The sequence below is a fragment of the Falco punctatus genome, assembly GCF_963210335.1.
Source record: "Falco punctatus genome assembly, chromosome: 14".
NCBI classification, from domain to species: Eukaryota; Metazoa; Chordata; class Aves; order Falconiformes; family Falconidae; genus Falco; species Falco punctatus.
The window spans coordinates 1410407-1427493 of NC_137594.1; the positions used below are offsets into that span (position 1 = coordinate 1410407).

General features: G+C 45.1%; 1 protein-coding gene across 1 annotated transcript in view; it reads right to left on the reverse strand.

Annotated features, from left to right (window-relative positions):
* Nucleotides 1-6575: 6575 nt before the first annotated feature.
* LOC308053646 (uncharacterized protein) overlaps nucleotides 6576-17087 on the reverse strand; it is a gene marked incomplete at its 5' end in the record, with an annotated part of 168661 nt that continues 158149 nt past the window's right edge. Inside the window, 2 exons of the mRNA XM_080365168.1 lie at nucleotides 6576-10784; nucleotides 11715-11760. Of these exons, the coding sequence (XP_080221294.1) occupies nucleotides 10773-10784; nucleotides 11715-11760 (58 nt within the window). The 3' untranslated portion in view covers nucleotides 6576-10772. The remainder of the gene's footprint in view (nucleotides 10785-11714; nucleotides 11761-17087) is intronic.

A 17087-nucleotide genomic window follows, 5' to 3' on the forward strand; every position in this document is an offset into this window, starting at 1 on the left:
AGGAGGAAAGACCCTGTCCCTTCCCATTTAAGTGATCTAAAGACTCTGAAACTGTAACATACCAGGAAAATCTGCAACACAAGTCTCATTTAATAATCCAGATGTGCAAAATGTTGTCTTAAATACAAACACAAAATATTTGACAGAACACCTGCATTTCAGAAGTGTGGTACTACCCTAAACTATGAGGCCGACTTGCTGGGGTTGGGTCTGGTGGCCAAGCCACGGTCATTTACAGCTTCTCCAAGAAGGACCATGCAGGAGAGACATGGCAGCATGCCAAGGGGACAGCCTGGCCTCCCACCGGAGAGGAAGGCAAGAGGCGCTGAGATCATTTACAGTCCTTCTGCAACACTAACGTCAGTGGAGCCGACCATGAGGAAAGTCAGCTGTGGGGACCATCACCAGCAAAACCCACCCTAACTTCCTGAAGTTTTCTTTTCCGAAGTTCTGCCTCACACAGCAGCTGCAAACCGAACGCAGCCTCCTCAACACCCCGTCAGAAAGCTAAGTACTAGGAGCAGCAGTGGTTACCTTCGTGCTGAAGTAATGCCGTCAGTCTGCTGTCCTCTGCTCTTTTTTTTTTTTGGCGGGGGGAAGAAGAGGAGATGAACTAGGGAACTGGAGTTTGCAACCCTGATGTGAGCTAATTTAATCTGAAAAAAATCAAATACGTCTCTGATAAAGGAGAGCCCTTGATGCATGGCTAAAACCAAAGGAATGACTCCGCAGCTACCTTAGGAGAAGGGAAACACAACAGTAAAGGAATGGCATGGGAAAACGGGGGGGGTTTAACTAACATTTGTGTTCTGCAGATGAGCAAGCCATTGTGCCCCCACAGCCACGGCAGCATGGACCAGCCATGAGCATCTTCTGGTCGCACATTTTAGAAAACGTGTCTGAGCAGGAGCAGCAGGAAGGCGGCCGCACGGAGAGCTTCCATTCCCCAGGGAGAGGAGCGGGACGCCACATCCAGCCTCACACCTCTGCACATCGCAACCACGTGACATTGTGCCACATGTGAAGCCACAGCTGGCTTCCGGGGAGAGCTGGTTCACTTTGCGATGAGCATCCTCCTCCAAAGCTGCACAGAACAGCACCTGCATCTGCTGCTCGCTCCCCACCATTTCTCAGCCCTCACTCCTCTATCTCCCCCCAAGGCACCCCTGCACGTCTGACCTTCCCTTCACAGCCTCTGTCTTCAGCTCTGCCTCCTCTGCCCTCACCAGCTCCTCCTCACCTCCTCTATTACTGTCCAGCTCCACTGCTGCTTCCCCCCGTCCATTTAATACTGTTATCCATCCCTTCTCCCTCACGCTGACTTTGCATCCGAGCCAGGTACAGTAAGATCACAGGGAAGTGTCCGAACTCTCCATGCTGATGCTCAGATGAACCGCTGCTCCGAGGCAATTACAGGACGGCTTTGCTCAGCCACTGCTAGCCTGAGCAAACCCTTTGAAGGTGGAGGCTGCAGAGGCTCAGCTGGGCTTTAAAATCCAGTTGAGCTTGAGACAATTTTCTATGAGATGGCAGGAGACATGACCTGACACCAGACAGGACAGTGCAGCAGCTACAGGGCAAAAAAACCTGGGGAGAATCTGAGGATCCATGCTGCTAGTTGTGACATGCATGGGAAGATGCAGCTTCTACCAGCTTTAGACTGGCAAGATGGGACTGCAGCGCTACCCTTCAGGAAACAGCTAAGGAATCCTGAGCAAGACAGCGCAATGAGAAACATCTGCTCAGCGTACAGTCCTGCTCAAAGTGCCAACAAAACAGTTGATTCTACCCAGGCTGTTACTAAATGTATTGGGAATATCCTTATAGACACTAGTATAACAGGCTTTTTTTATGTACATGTAATTGTCTCAAGCCTTGGCTACTACGTGGAGAAGGATTTTGCAGCAAGAATCCACAGAAAAGCAATGAAAGTGTACAAAAATGAGTAAAGAAAACTTTTATGTAAGTGGGCTTTAAAAGATTACAAGTACATGTCTGGACAAAAAGAGCAAGGGGGCAGGGAAATCAAGGGATCCTATTCATCATCTTTTAATACCAAATACAGAGAACACCTAAGGAAACTGCTGTGCAAATGTCTTAAAAAGGTAAATGTTAATAATAGCACTCAGTGTAAAAATAATTTTGGAAAACATACAAGATGTTGTCAGGTTTATTTCAATGACAATATGCTCTTTAAATAGGCTTTTTATTATTACTAAAACCCATCAGCTGAATTAGGTGCTAAAGGATTCTAATGGACACGAGCCTTCCCCCTGGGGAGCCCCATCCTGACAGGAGGTGGTGGACGGGCCCACCAAGAAGGAATGGGTGACCCTGAGGCAGTCACCAAGTCTCCTGATCTACTCAGTCCTTCCCCAAGGAGTAGTAACTCATCCCATAGCACCAGTGTTCCCACCACGGTTCCGTAATACCACACAGGTACCAGTTATGCCTGCTAACGAGAAGTCACAATTCGCCCGGCCTGTTATTCACCTCCTAACACTTATAAGGAGGCAATTAAAGATTTTGTTTGGTTGGGTTTTGGGGTTTTTTTTTGTTGCCTGGTGCCTCTTAATTCTGGCCTCAACATCTTGGTGTTGTGCTAGGTAAGTACCGACCACCCCTCCCCATCAAACATACATGAAGCGGGTCGGTGTGACTGGGAGACCAGCTGAGGCACGTGGGGAGACTCAGCACGTTTTATAGGAGCGCACAGGGAAACACAAGTGGTGGTGAGAACTGAGTTCAGGAGTTCCTGGCTCTGCCCAGGCTTCAGTCAAACTTCCCTAATTTCGAAACTGGCAGTTGTACCAACTTGACTTTAGCATGCCAGTTCACATGAGCTGCAAGATTTGCCCCATCCCTGTGCTCCACAGCTGCGCTGAATACAGAACCGAATAAAGAGGGAGCTACACCTGCATACAAAAAAAGCATCTTTGAGGAAGGGAGAATTTTCTCAAAAAAGCAGATTCAAAAGCAAACTGAAAGAACAATGCACAGGAAAAAAAATGTGTGGCTTCATTGCTAGCATTACTGAGTTTACTTTGCTGCTGGTTTTGTCTTTGCTTGGTTTGTGGTGTTTTTTTTTTCCCCTAAGATGAAGAAAAGAGATCAAAGGTCTGAATTTGTGGAGCTCCTCCACCTGCAGCAGGCTCTCTCCTGTAGCTGCTAATCCACTTGGATGCTCAACAGCAGAGCCTTGAGTTTTCACGGATTTATGCCCTACACTGCACACAGTTCCATCTGTTTCACGGTTATTGTTCTCACTGAGTCTACTTCATCATTTAAATTATTAACAGCAGAATTACACTGACTGAGCCCTCCTAGAACACGGGGCTTTGAAATACAAAGGCTTCTATTGTAACTTATCGATACACATTGGCTGGAACAGATACATTTGGAGAAATTTAGATTTAAGGGTCATTGCTTCATTTCTTTGCTGGGTGATGGTTCTATGAGAATAACAGAAGAAAAAGCTGGAAAAGCTCCTTTAGATGGTCACCTGCAGATTGTCACTCACGTTCAAGTGCCTTCATGTAATCAGTAGCCTGAAGCTGCCTGATTGATGTGCCACACATCAGAGGAGGCAGCATCTTCAGCATTTCTTGACCCACCCCAGCATCAGCTCCGTGCTCCGTGGCCGGGCTGGCAGGGCAGGTGCCCGAGAGACCCCAGAGCAGTGCATCTCCCATGGATCTCAGCGGGACGGAGCCCCTGCAGCCCAGACACAGGTTCTTCCACCAAATATGACAGTGTTTGCAGAGCACAGACCTGGTACTACCACATGCACATGCAGCAAAGATGTAAGTTGCACACTGGGGTAAATCAGACCTCCGCTGAGAAAAACGCAGTGACTCCATTGGGTGGAGAAGGAAAAACAGGACAGGAGCATCAAGAAACTTCTGGGTCCCAGCTCATTGCTTTCTCCTCTGTCACCTTCTGATCAGGAAGACAAAACAGTTTCCCACCAGCCTGTTATACCCCTATTGCTGCCATTAACTATTCAGAAGAGAAAAATCAAGTGTTATAATTGCATGAAGTCTCAGTAAATCACAAAATCTCAAGCAAATTCATCTCCTTCCTTTGACTATATTTTTTTAAAAGTAGCAGATGAGAAACAGTGACTGTGAAAAGCCACTTATGTTCAAAAAAACAACAAAACCCTACCTGCTGTCTGCCACAACTCTTGGGTTACCTCAAGTAGTTTGTCCTGGCCACAAGATACTGCAGTCAGAGGTGACTCCAAACTGATCTCAGCCTTAACAATATTCATTAATAACAGACTAGCCAGTGCCCATGTTCAGACTAGGCATATGGCTTGAATACAGGGAATTTGCTTTTCTCATGCACTGCATTACATATTTATTCTAAAATTAAAGCTTTTTTTTTCCCCTCCCCACTTCTTCTAGGGTAATTGACAGATGGATCTGATTCAGAAAAAAGTAATCAATGCATTCAAATAGTTTCTACCCATGCTGCTTTGCCTAAGCTTCAAATATTTTATTACACACAGTTCTACGTACATTTTTTAAAATTAGTTTAAGTTCATGCAGCTTTTCATGTGAAATTTTCTTTTAAAAAAACTCTAGCCTTCTGAAGCAAGTTTCCCTGCAATCAAGTCAAAAAAACGACATAGCTTTCACTGTACTAATAATGGAAGTCTTATGTGCAAAAATGAGTTCCTTTCAAGTAAAAGTAAAGTGTATTTTCATTACATCATACATCCAAAAACATAGTACCTGGTTGGTCACCCAGGCAGGAGCTGCCAGAGTTAAAAGGTGGCTGGTGGCAGGTTTTCATAGCCACCAGGTGTGAGTGATACCTGAGCACCCAAGTTTCATTTCAGAGAGAACAGTGAAAACAATACTAGAAAAAAAAAAAAAAAGAAAAGCTTCCTACTTGCATGGTGGGGAGAAGGAGACAAAATAGTAGTTTTAAGGTTACTTAGTGCCAGTATTTGGCAAGATACACTCTCTCACTAGTACCAGGCTCAAGAAATCTCAAGTCACAGCTGCGGTCAGCCCCACCACACAGATCTACCAAAGCTTCCTGAAGACACCGGCTGCCTGTAAAGCCACACTGCCAGCACCGCAGACCATGGGTCCCAGAGGCGGGCTGGCTAAGAACAGAAAGCTTCGGCAAAACCTTTACTGCTGAAATTACTTACGTTGCACAAGGTCAGTTCATTACAGACACACAGAATTAAAGTCATCCTTTGATTCCTGCAACCACAGAGAAGTTTAACCAGGTAACCATGAAGAGAAGCCCAGGCACACCCTCCTCCCCTCTGCCATTCCAGCGCCATTCATGCTAAGCAGTCTTGGCTCCTCTGCCCTTACATATACTCACTCCCTCCTGCCCGTAAGATGTCTCTGATAAATTGCCCGATGCCCCTGTGCAGTATTCGGTAACACAGACCCCAGCAACTGGTTTGGCTCCACCAGCTGATGCTCCTACGGTGGGCCAGTGGGCAGAGGAGCTGGGCTAGTCTATGGTCCTCACCCCAGTAGCAGGCCTTTGCTTCTGACAGACCTCCTAGAAGCAGCAGCAATAAGACTAAAGGAATCCCTACATCCCAAAGTGCAAAATCCAAGATAAGTTCTTTATGCAATGGGCACAAACACCAGAAGTGCACCAGAGAAACTCAAAGCATCATTCTTCTTTACTTCCTGAAAATAAGCTAGCTATTCTTGTCATTAAGGCTTTTCTCTTTCCTCATAGCTCCTAATTAGACACCTTACAGCAATGGCCAACCCTCAGCTCTCAGAAGATCTAGCAGAGAGTGGGCTGCTCACTGTGTCACTTAGCTGCAGCTGAATAACATTCTTCCTCTTCAAGGCTGTACAAGTACTAATGATGCTTCCAGTTGGAAATAGCGAGATTTTCTCCTCGCAGCAGATCAACCCACAGAAAACTTGCTGCAAAGGATTGATTACAGAATCACAGACCCGACCTTGGAAGCCACGTCTGGAGACCACCTCCACCCAACCCCCCTGCTCAAGCAGGGTCACCTACAGCAAGGGGGCCAGGAGCACGTCCAGCTGAAAATCTCCAAGGACGGAGACTCCACAATCTCTCTGGGCAGCGTCTGACCACCCTCACAGTGAAAGAGATTTTTCTTGTGTTTAACTGGAATTTCCTGGATTTCAGGTAGTGCCCACTACCTTGCGCTTGGGCACTCACCAAGACAGCCAAGGGCACGTGATAAGCAAGTCGTACCACTTTCAGGGGGCAAGCTCTCCCTTACGGCAGGCGTGCTCCAGGGCTTGGCGTTAATTGCGAAGAGCTGAGTTTGCACAATTCAGTTATGCCAATGTTATCTGCTCAGGGGTGCAGAGGCTGTTTTGCACAGGAATATTTTCATTCAGACGAGTGTCACCACACAGCTCTTCCCCAAACACGTGGTTACTGCACAGAAGAGGTTCCTGTAGATGCTGGTAAGCAGTAACAGCAACGCTGACTGGAGGTCCTAGCAGCGCTGTCATGGGGGCTACGATGAGCAACAAGAACTCACCATGAAAAATATTTTGAAGTTTATCTGCACAGTACTCTCTTTTACATCATATTTCCCCCCCCCCCCCCAACAATACCTATAATCAGAGGGGTAATAATTAGTGATAATTGGTTCACACACTCTGATCCGGTTAATGTTCCCTATACTCCCCACGACTTTACAGTGAGCTAGCAACAAAAGCCATGCACGAGATGTGGAGGGGAAGCCACTCAAATGGCCTGGCCACGTCCACCTCCCTCCTGCCTTGAGGGCTCTTCCAGGCGGGCGTAAGCACAGTATCACAACATAAAGCATTAGACATGCTCTGGAAACCCTTTGCCCAGCTGCTCATTAGTACTGCATTAGTCTGTAAACTCAAGCGCAAAACGCCTAGTTCAAGTTGCTCTTTCTTGATGTACTTGAAAGGTCCTGTGAATTTATGGCAGGATAATGTGGAGCACAGCACCTATTTATGAGTTGATCATCTGTACAAAACCCCCCTCAAAGCACCGAAGGTTACCATTCGACCAAGAGCTGCACTTAGCTGCTCAGAGGGCAAGAAAGCCAAGTATATGAAAGTTAAAAGCATTAATAAAAGTGTGACTTATAAATTACTTCATCTTTGTCACCCTTTTTGAAATGGGGTGAGAGAGGCCAGGGTAAATTTATTTTTTAAGTGCTTTCTGAGACCTGCAAGGGTCAGCCCTGAAATGCTGTACTCTACAAATCATTCCATGCGTATCTGATAGATGCGAGTGCATCCTAACATTAACAAATATTGATTTGTTTATCATTTGCAACTGTTTATAGTGAAACAGCAGACTTTATAACATTTGTAGGGAGAGGAAACTTTAATCTGCGAGAATGCAGAAGAGAAGCTGCCTCGGTTGCAGGAGAAAAGAGCAACCGATGTTACCCTGCCACCGGACTGCTGGCTCTGTGTGCATGTTACAGTTATATTATGAAACCAGTTATTTCACAAAATGACTAAAATTTCCAGGTGTTTAATAAAACAACTTGTATCGCTGCTAAGAACCAGAGAGAAACCTTGCATTACGGGTGCTGGGTTGCATCATGGCCACGGGAAGGCAAAAGCAGTGGCTGCAGGGGGTAACCGGCACGTGGATGTAAACGCTGCAGGACAAAACCTGGGAGAGCCAAGGGTGGGTGTTCTCTCCCTGCCAGGGCAGCATCCCATCCTGGCACGGCTCTGCTGTGCCACGCTGCGCGGAGCCTGGCACTGGGGACAGGCATCATCACCCTCCCCAGCCCAGCACCAGGCAGGCACCCCCCGGAGCCATCTCCCCAAACCTGCCCACCACCACGGGCGGGTGTTAACGGACACGGCAGGTCTGCACCACCCACACCTCTAGTGCCAAGGCAATTACCGGCCCTCTGACATCACGCTGTGACATCATCACCCAGCCTGGAATTAAACACAAGATGGCTTGCAGGTGTACGCATGCAAGTATACCTGCATCCCTCTGCGAATGTCCCTCTCAGTCAAGAGTGCCCAACAGCCGTCTATAGGCACCGAACATCGCCCTGTGGTTTCCACACATTTTACGAAGCTAACAAACCCCGCTGCCTCACAAAATGACTGAAGGTAGAACTCAATCCGTGGGATAGAAACGTCCCCGGAGATGTACCAAGGACACACATTTTACAGTACCTCTGGCCTGCTAACACTGATCAGGGCCACCAAAACATCTGACCCCCTGTTTCTGGCCAAAATCAGTGACACAGGAATAAGGACTGGCCCCCGGAGCCCTGTGGGCTGGCCTTGGGCACAGAGCATCGTTGTTGTCACCAGCCCACCACCAGCCACCAGAGTCCAGGGACTGACCTTACATATTGCACCCTGCAAGGTTACAGACCTGACAACATACAGCAACATCAACTGTTCCGCATTTTCCTTCATGTAATATTATACAGCAGGTTGTAAATGCAGGGAAGACACCTGGAGCAACACGAACAGGTTTGAAAAAACTACAATAAAAACCTCATTAATCTAATGAGGAGACAAACTATCTGGCAAACCTCTTCCCAATGCTTTAAATCATTAGATATTGGGTTAAAAAACAAACTTTTTCATTAAGCAACTACAATAATAACTGGCTTGTTTTCTCTCCCCACCTTCTTTTTTTAAATAGCACAACTCTTTGCTTTATTTATTTTGGAACTTGACAGGCTCGATAACCAATTTCTATGCAGAACCACCCACCATTCACACCTCCGAAAGCTAATGAAGTATAATAAAATTGCCCCAGGAGACACGTATATGGAGACACGCACAAACTTTTCAGGAGAATACTAACTGTGATTTCTTCAGGTAGGAAAGTAAAATTATGTAAGCTAGATAAAAACAAAATCAAATAAACACCACCCATCAGTAGTGAAACCCGGTTTGCAAAGGACAGACACCTCCTCTCCTGTGCAGCAGTCGGCACCAAGCTTCTACTATGGGTTAACAAAAAATTTCTCAGCTTGTAACGTGCATGGAAATAGAAATAACCATTCAGATAAAGGGCATAAATGTAGCATCTCTTATCCCGAGGGTTCCACAAGTGTTTTTTGGGGACCACATTCCCACCGATACAGATTTTTCTCCTGGTTGAGTATCACACCATGATACTCACCATCACAAAATGCTGGAGAGTGGGTCTCTCAAACAGAAGGGTTTGAGAACAACATCAGCCTCTCAGAATAACAAACTCTTGTTAAATTGCAACTCATGGAGATACCAGTGTGCACACATCCTCACTCACCAAAGCTTCAGGTAGCTCCAAATTAAGTACTTGGTTATTTTCCTGGGAGGTTATGCTGCATTTGCAGTGGTACCCATCTGCAAATAAGCACTGGGAAATGTGCTAAATCCAGTGGTTTAGGAATCTGTCCTTCCAGCTTGGTGGAACTGAGCCCTCAAAACCTAAACCATTCCCATAGTGAAACAGCTACATCAAGCCTTGTGAAACCCAGAGTAAAATCTGGAACTGCCGCAAAGCAGAAGTAGCATCAATTCCCCTGCCCAGCCGGCGTCTCCGGTGAGAGCATCCGCGGGTTTCTGAGGAGCAGAATTAAAACCCGGCTCGCAGCTGAATAGCAAAGTTAGATCACCCTGACGCGATCTAGCTCAAGCCCTATCCGCTCATGAAAAGGCTTCATTCTTCTTGGAGAAAATGGCAGCATGAGCCCCATAATAACTGCTGCCGTTTCAGGCAGTGGGAGTTTGGCTGCGCTGCCCTGCAACTGGCCACGGGCATCCTCGGGATTTGCACAGGACAATTTGCAGGCAGCACATTCAAAACCACAGGGTTCCAGGCTGGAAAGTGATAATGCTAGAATTGGCTTAATATCCCAGAATTACGGCACCATTGCCCGGCATGTGTTTGTTCAGAAAAGCTGCTCCTCGCTTAAACCCTTTGCTCCCCAGGAACAATCCGTACCTGCTATAAGCTCAGCACTTTGTCTTAGGGAGCTCCAGCTCGTTTTAAAGCTTCTCTTTTGCAACCCACACGAGACACAGTCACCGTAAGAACACATTTACCAAATGGTCACATGTGGAGTGGGCAGCATGAAGAGACGGCTCTGTGTCCGAGCTGAACCCCAGGCAGAGGCAAGATTAGCTTTTTCCTTGGAGGCAAAGGAAATATTAATGGCATGACACGTGCTGACGGTGAAGGGGTCAGGAGCAGGGACCAGCTCCAGCCCGCGACGGACCCGGGGCTGATGAAGCCGTGCTCAGCCAGGCAGGGTTCAGCCCAGCAGCCACAGCTCAGCTGCCACGCACAGAGCATCTCTCTAGCACAGGAGAGAAAACTCAGCAAGACCCTCTCTTACCAATTACAGGTCGTCAATATTGACTATCTGAGGGATTTCCATGCTCAGGAAGCAAATTAGAAACTCAATACCTGAACTATTCCTAAATGCAGTTATCAACTTCAGAGTTTTATCTCATAAAACCAATTCAGCTTAGAGTTTAATTCTATTAAATTAGGGCTTAGAAATAAGATTTGCTCTGAGAATGAATGCATCATTAGTTTTAAAATGCAATATAGTGAAACCCAAAATGTGCAGCATTACAGTTTGAAGAATAAATGAGTAGAGATGGCACCCAAATGTACTTCTCCCTAAATATATTTACCAGCCTTGGAAAAAATCCACCAGCTCATTAGGACAGCAACTCTTTTGGTGTGCAGGACGTCCCCCTTCTTTAGGGAATGATAATCCTCTTGTGTCTCTCCTTGGTACAAGTTTTTCCTTTGTTCTTAAAACCTTCTTATTTCAGCAGCTGACAGAGAAAAAAGAGTCAGCATCCTCTTTCTTAATAAAAATGCCACAATGAGATCCTGTCGGGCTTGTGCCAGGCATGTCAAAGGAGCAGGGACTAATATAGGAAACCTCAAGAACTCCCCGTTTTGTGCAAGTTACAGTATATGGAAGAGTCACGTAGGGCTGTTTTTTTAAATCAGGCTTCCAATACATGAAAAGCACCCTTCCATGGGGTGCATGTAATCTCTGAATAGGGCCCTTAGTTTCCTGTGGTATTGTATTAAAACTCATGTTTGATACAATAATGCAGGGATAGAATATGCTCAGAAGAGGACAAGGTAGCCCAACGGTGTCTGTCCCCTTGCATTACAAACCGCTGCGTGCTCTTTCATGCCGTACTGGCCGAAACGATGCAAGTCCAAGGCATACTTGCAGCATTAGGATTATATGGCTGAAAGTTAGGGAAAAAAGGAAGGAAAAAGGCAGACGTTGCACCAGAGACACTGGAAGTCTTAAGCAGAAATAAGATATTCTGGTGACACACGTTTCACTGTCACTTTTTATTCCAGATGTGGTATTTCAGATGGCCCAATGAAAGCAGCGGGCCTGGCAGCACACTTTGCATTGAACAAAGCTCCTTTTTCAGAAGAAAACAAGGCTGTCTCCAAACAGTACTGCAGAGTGAGCTAGCAAACTGCGCGGTGCTGCTACAGCATCACAGAATCATTGGTAGACCACTGTCTCTCACACCACAAGGCTAGGTTAAAGCTTTTAAAGGTGTATTATAATACGTGTTTATTTGCTATTTTTACTCAAGTAGACTACAACAGTTTTGTTCATATTAGAAGTACAAAAATAAAACCAACTCAAATGATCCAATTAAAATTTTTGGTAGCGGAAGAATCATATGTAACAACACAATTGACTCTATAAAACCTAAAATACTTACCAGTAAGTATTTCAATGTAACAATTCTTTTGAACATGCACGCAAAGCTGAGAAAGTAAAGAGAAAAGGATAAAATTATATACATCCACCTTATTAGTTACACAGCAGCTCTGTGGGTGTTGCCCGCACCATCATCCCCTCATCAATCCAGATCTGATTTCACAATACTGCGCAAATTCTCATGCTCAAAACTCGGCCAGAGAAGTGCAACGTGGTCAGATGTTTGTGTTTTGCCATCTAATGTTCCCCTTTCTTAATTTAAAAATTATACTTAGATCAAAACAGTCCTTGTATTTGACATGAATAAAAGTCTCAAACTTTCCCTTTTATATTCCATCCTCAAAAGCAGCAAGCAGTCGTCCTGTGTGCCGGGCAATGCACTATGAAATATTTTATAGTTTTGCTCCGATTCATGTTTGCTTTTACTTGGTTTTCATTGAGTAGAATAACTCTATCTGTTCCAAACAGTGAAACAGAGCAGCTCAGCCGAGATGCTACAGGGCTGCTGACATTTGGAATACTATTTTCAGTCCTATTTTACATACGCTTTCAAAATTTGTCCTACGAAAAATAAAAATCATTTAGAAGATGGGCTGATCGGTGGCTCTGGCAATGCAGATGACCTACTTTCCGCCATAATGAAAGAGGAAATTGCACAGCTATTGGCAGTAAAGTTAAAGGAAGTAAACACTCAATACCAAGACCTGTGCAAATGCCCAGGAAAGAAAAATTCAAGCCAGACAGGCACACAGGAGAGAGACATCATGTCAACCCCACACTTGCGCATGCCGCATCACCGCCTGGGCAGGGGTGACGGGCAAGCTGCACAGGGGTCCCTCTCTGCAGCAGCGTCCCAGGAAAAGTCCTGACGGGGTCTTTTTTCCTGACTACTGGTAACATGCAGAAAAACAGCTGGGACACAAAATGGTTTGGTAAGTGTAGCCTAAGAGTGAATATTACCTTACATGTCTTTTAACAATGCACATTGCAAGAATCCAGAATGACAGAAAAGGAAACAGAGGGGGAACACAACCGGCAATTTTTTCAAAAAAGGAACTGATTCTTTAAAAAGAAAACTAATTCAAATTAATCAAGGCACTATCTAAGAACAGAGATTAAAGGAAGGGGGAAAAAAAGGCTTAAGTTATTAAAAATGACTCTATTTGTGGACAAAGCAACAACTATAAACTTCTCCTTGATACTTTATATTTGGTGTGGCTCTTTCTGCCTATAAACAAATTGTAAAAGATGGCAACAGCTAATTTAAAAAATAAAAGGCAAAGTGTTGCAGCAGAATCTAAATTGAGTCTGACAGTCAAGGTCACATAACTTTTCACTTTTATTTAAAGACATTGCCTTGATTACTGAAAAATATTGTAAGATACGTACACACAAATCTTGAGCCAGGATATCCAGCCTTTGAGGACTGTATCAATGGCTTCTTGTCCATCGCTTTAAAAAGAACAACAGCAATAATTTTTTTAATTGCCAAATGTTGTGTAATTATCAAATTATGAAAAATTGTCAAAATTCATCAATATAATTTTTTGAATTACGTTTTCAGTGTAAGCAAGTCCTAACCAGTCCTGTTATGCCTAAATAAATCTGAATTATTTCTGGAAATATAAAAAAAAATGTTTGCTGCTTTAGTTCACCTAAATGCAAAAATCTTCCATTACACCTCTGATTTATTTTAATTGTATTTATATTGTTCTAACCTTTTACTGCAAACTTTGAGGAAAAATGTTAAATCTAGATCTAAAATTCATTAGCTGTAGAGAAAACGAGTTGAGCCTGCAATACATGTTTCTAGCACTGAAGGATCAGACGAAGCATAGAAGATCTCACGTCTAACACGACCGTTCTCATGGGCCCATTAGAGTCTTTATAGGTGGATCTCACTTATAGCTTTGTTTAAAAGAAAAAAATACAGATTCTGAAGAGAACTGGAGCCTATTTGATGTTCAGCCGCTATTGTCTCCCAGGCAAACCTGAATGAAAGCTTGGAATTAAACAGCCTTTGAATATAGTTTTCATGCTGATCATTGCAAGTGATATAAAACAACCTGGTTCACACTTCCAGGCTTTCAGAGCCAGCTGCCACATTTCCCCTCATTCATACACTTTAAAAGTTTATAAAATCATGATATAATTTTGTCACAGAATCTTTATAAATTAAAGGCAATAATCAGCCATTTTCTTTTCCTTTGTAAAAAGCCCTTTCCAGGACCTGCAGCTTTCCTCCTTTCTCCCTTAGAGCAGTGCACAAGCACCTTCAGATGTTCACATCTGCCTCGGTCTTTGAGAAATTACTTCTGGAGTCACTAATACATACTTTAATTAGGAAACATATCTAAGGTCACTGATATTTTAATCATACATAAGCATTACCAGTGAAAAAATGGCTGCTGAGAACAATGGGAGGTTTGGCATCACTCGTGGGGGCAGGGGGCAATGCCTGCAGCACGAGTGGCATTTCCAAGGGCCATCTGCAGCGCTGGTGGCAGCTCCTGCTCCATCGCCCACAGCCCACGCAGGACAACAGCCCAAGGCACAAGGAGGAAGGGTTGGTCCCCCCATGCTACAAAGAAGAAATTACAGTATGAAGACACAAGAAGAGCTTTTTCAAGCACAGAGGTAACCTGGACTAGTTGATTATGGAGTTAAGAGCTTTAGTACAGGCTCCTCCATCAGCACAACCTGTGGGTCCTCACCATACCTCCTCACCGTTAGCTTCATTCATATTAGGAAGAAATTCTTCCCCGTGAGGGCGGCGAGGCGCTGGCCCAGGCTGCCCGGAGCAGCTGTGGGTGCCCCATCCCTGGCGGTGTCCCAGGCCAGGCTGGACGGGGCTGGGGGCAGCCTGGGCTGTGGCAGGTGTCCCTGCCCCTGGTGGGGGGGGACTAGATGGTCTTTAAGGTCCCTTCCAACCCAAACCGTTCTGTGACTCTGTTCTATGATTCATTCAAGGCTGTAATCGTCCCTGTCTACAGAGTCCCCACGCAGTGCTGCACAAATCACTTCACCCCAGTGTCCCACTTCCACGAGGGCGAAAACAGTCTGAATCCTAAAGGTAAGGGAGGATTAGCTACGGAACGGATGAGAACCCTGTGGGATCCTCAGGGGACAGGTGCTAGAGAAGTGCTAAATACCACCATCAACAAAATCATCAATCTGTTTTGTATGTCCTGTATGACTTGTCCTCGGAACTCCCATTTTATCCTTTCCCATTATTTTTGCAATCCCCTACATACAATTTTCTTGAGATAAAATTCACACCTTATCTAAATTATGAACATCATCTTCCTTTTTAAAGTTACATCAATATATTACTCTGTAACAAAAGTAGTACTATTACCAATAATAATTGTTATCCCTGTTACTAAAAATTAGACAGTTTCAAAGGTGCAGGAAGTAAAAATCCTGCAAACACTGTAGCTGCACATCCTCCTCTTTCAAACTGCCATTGCATCATTTTTCTTGTCATTTGAAGTGGTATCCTTTGAGGAAGTGCATTTAGCATTTTTGTAACTGTATTTAGGTAGTGCTTTTTGGCATTTGAAAAGATTATGTTAAAACAGGATCATGAAAAAAACAGTCAGGTAGAATCACATGTCATGCCAGACTCTTTACACTAAATATATTGCACAGTCTGATATTTAACTCCACCATCTTCTGTACCAAGCTACACCGACCCACCTTTACTCAGTGGTGTTTAAGCTAACACCAATTGTAACAACTTTCAGAAGACAAATCCATTGTAAATGGGGCAAGCCGCTTCGGAGCAGACCCAGGCGCAGGAGACAAAGACGTGGAAGCGTGGAAGGGGAGGGAAGATGAATCGTCTGGGCTCACTGCCCCAGCCCGCCCTGCTGTGCGGACAGACCCCAGGAGGCAGCAAGGCTATGGGCTGGAGCCACCGCTCACTCGGGTGTCCTCGCACCCCCAGCTAGGCTTTGGGGCAGGGATGCACTCCCCGTAACCATGGGGGTAATGCCCAGTCCCTCCCAGCCAGTGCCGCAATCCCCCCACACCCCCTGCCAGCTCCACATCAGCCGCAGGCCGGCCGCCACACACCAGCGCACTGTCACCTTGCACGCTCGCCTACTCCACCCTCAGAAGGAATGGCAAGTTTTCCCTATTCCTGTGGTTTACCCTTATTCCCCATTAGGTCAGGGAATGCCCTAAATCCTATGGAAATATTGCAAAGAAGTGAGGTGAAGCTACTTCGCCTGCTAAGGCGACTGATGTGGTTTTAAATGGCCACCGTTGCACCTGAAATACAAGCCTATATATGCACTGTGTGAAATGTGGCACAGGAGGTTACGTTCCCAGGAAAGCAGAAAAAACGAGTGCGGGAGCAGCCGGGAGATGCAAGAGGCTCCAAAGCGTCCCCCGGCCCAGTGGGCACCGAGCAAGTGACACGGCGGGGCTCAGGGAGCCACCGCCAACAAAGCACTGCCTGCAGCCAGCCCGCGGAGCCATCAGAGCGCCTTGTTCGGATGAAGGCAAGATGCATAAAGAGGAATGAAAGAGGAAAAGAGTCGAGTTATAAAAAGAAAAGGAGAAATCATAAATTAAAACAGAGAGACAAAAAGCTTTGCTGGATTTTTTCTTTTTCTGTGCAAAGCAATAGTGGGAAAAGCATTAAGCGTTACTCTGTTTCTTCATCTAATGACACAGAAAAAAGTCTTTTCTGCAAATAATTCAAGTAAACAATCTCCAGAAAGCATGAACAACAATACCAAATTTCTTGAAATTAGCCAAGCTCACAGAATCAGCAGGCTATTATTGCTGCTTAGAGGCTGTGTCTCCAAAACCGTGGATGAGGCAACTGGGCTGGGGGGGGGGGGGGGGGGGGGGGGGGGGGGGGGCAGGGGGAGGAGAAAAGGGCACGAAAAAACAGCCCCTTCTTTCTCCATTGTCATTTACCTGGAATTTAGCTCACTGTAAATTTTATTTCAAAGGGGAAAAAAAACCTATGACAAACTCACCTTGGATAAATATCATTTACTGATTTATAACAAAGATCTGATCCACTTAAACTTGCTAAACACTTTGTCACTGTTTTATATGCACCGCTTCCACAGAAGGGAAAGAGAGAGGAGAGATTTTTAGGTCAAATGATTAAGGAGAAAAGGGATTTAAACCAACAATTTTTTTAAAGTTCTAATTGTTTGCTTATTGACACCAATTTACATGGAGCCACTTAGTGAATAAAGGTTTTCACAGTACATGGCACTTCTTTATGTCAGTTTTTAGCCATCATGTCACAGCCTGGCTTGAAAAGAAGAAATGCTGAAAACTCGTAGGCCAGAAATGAACAGCCTATTAAGATCTGAAAAGCTGTCATCCCCACTGAAAAGACTTGCGT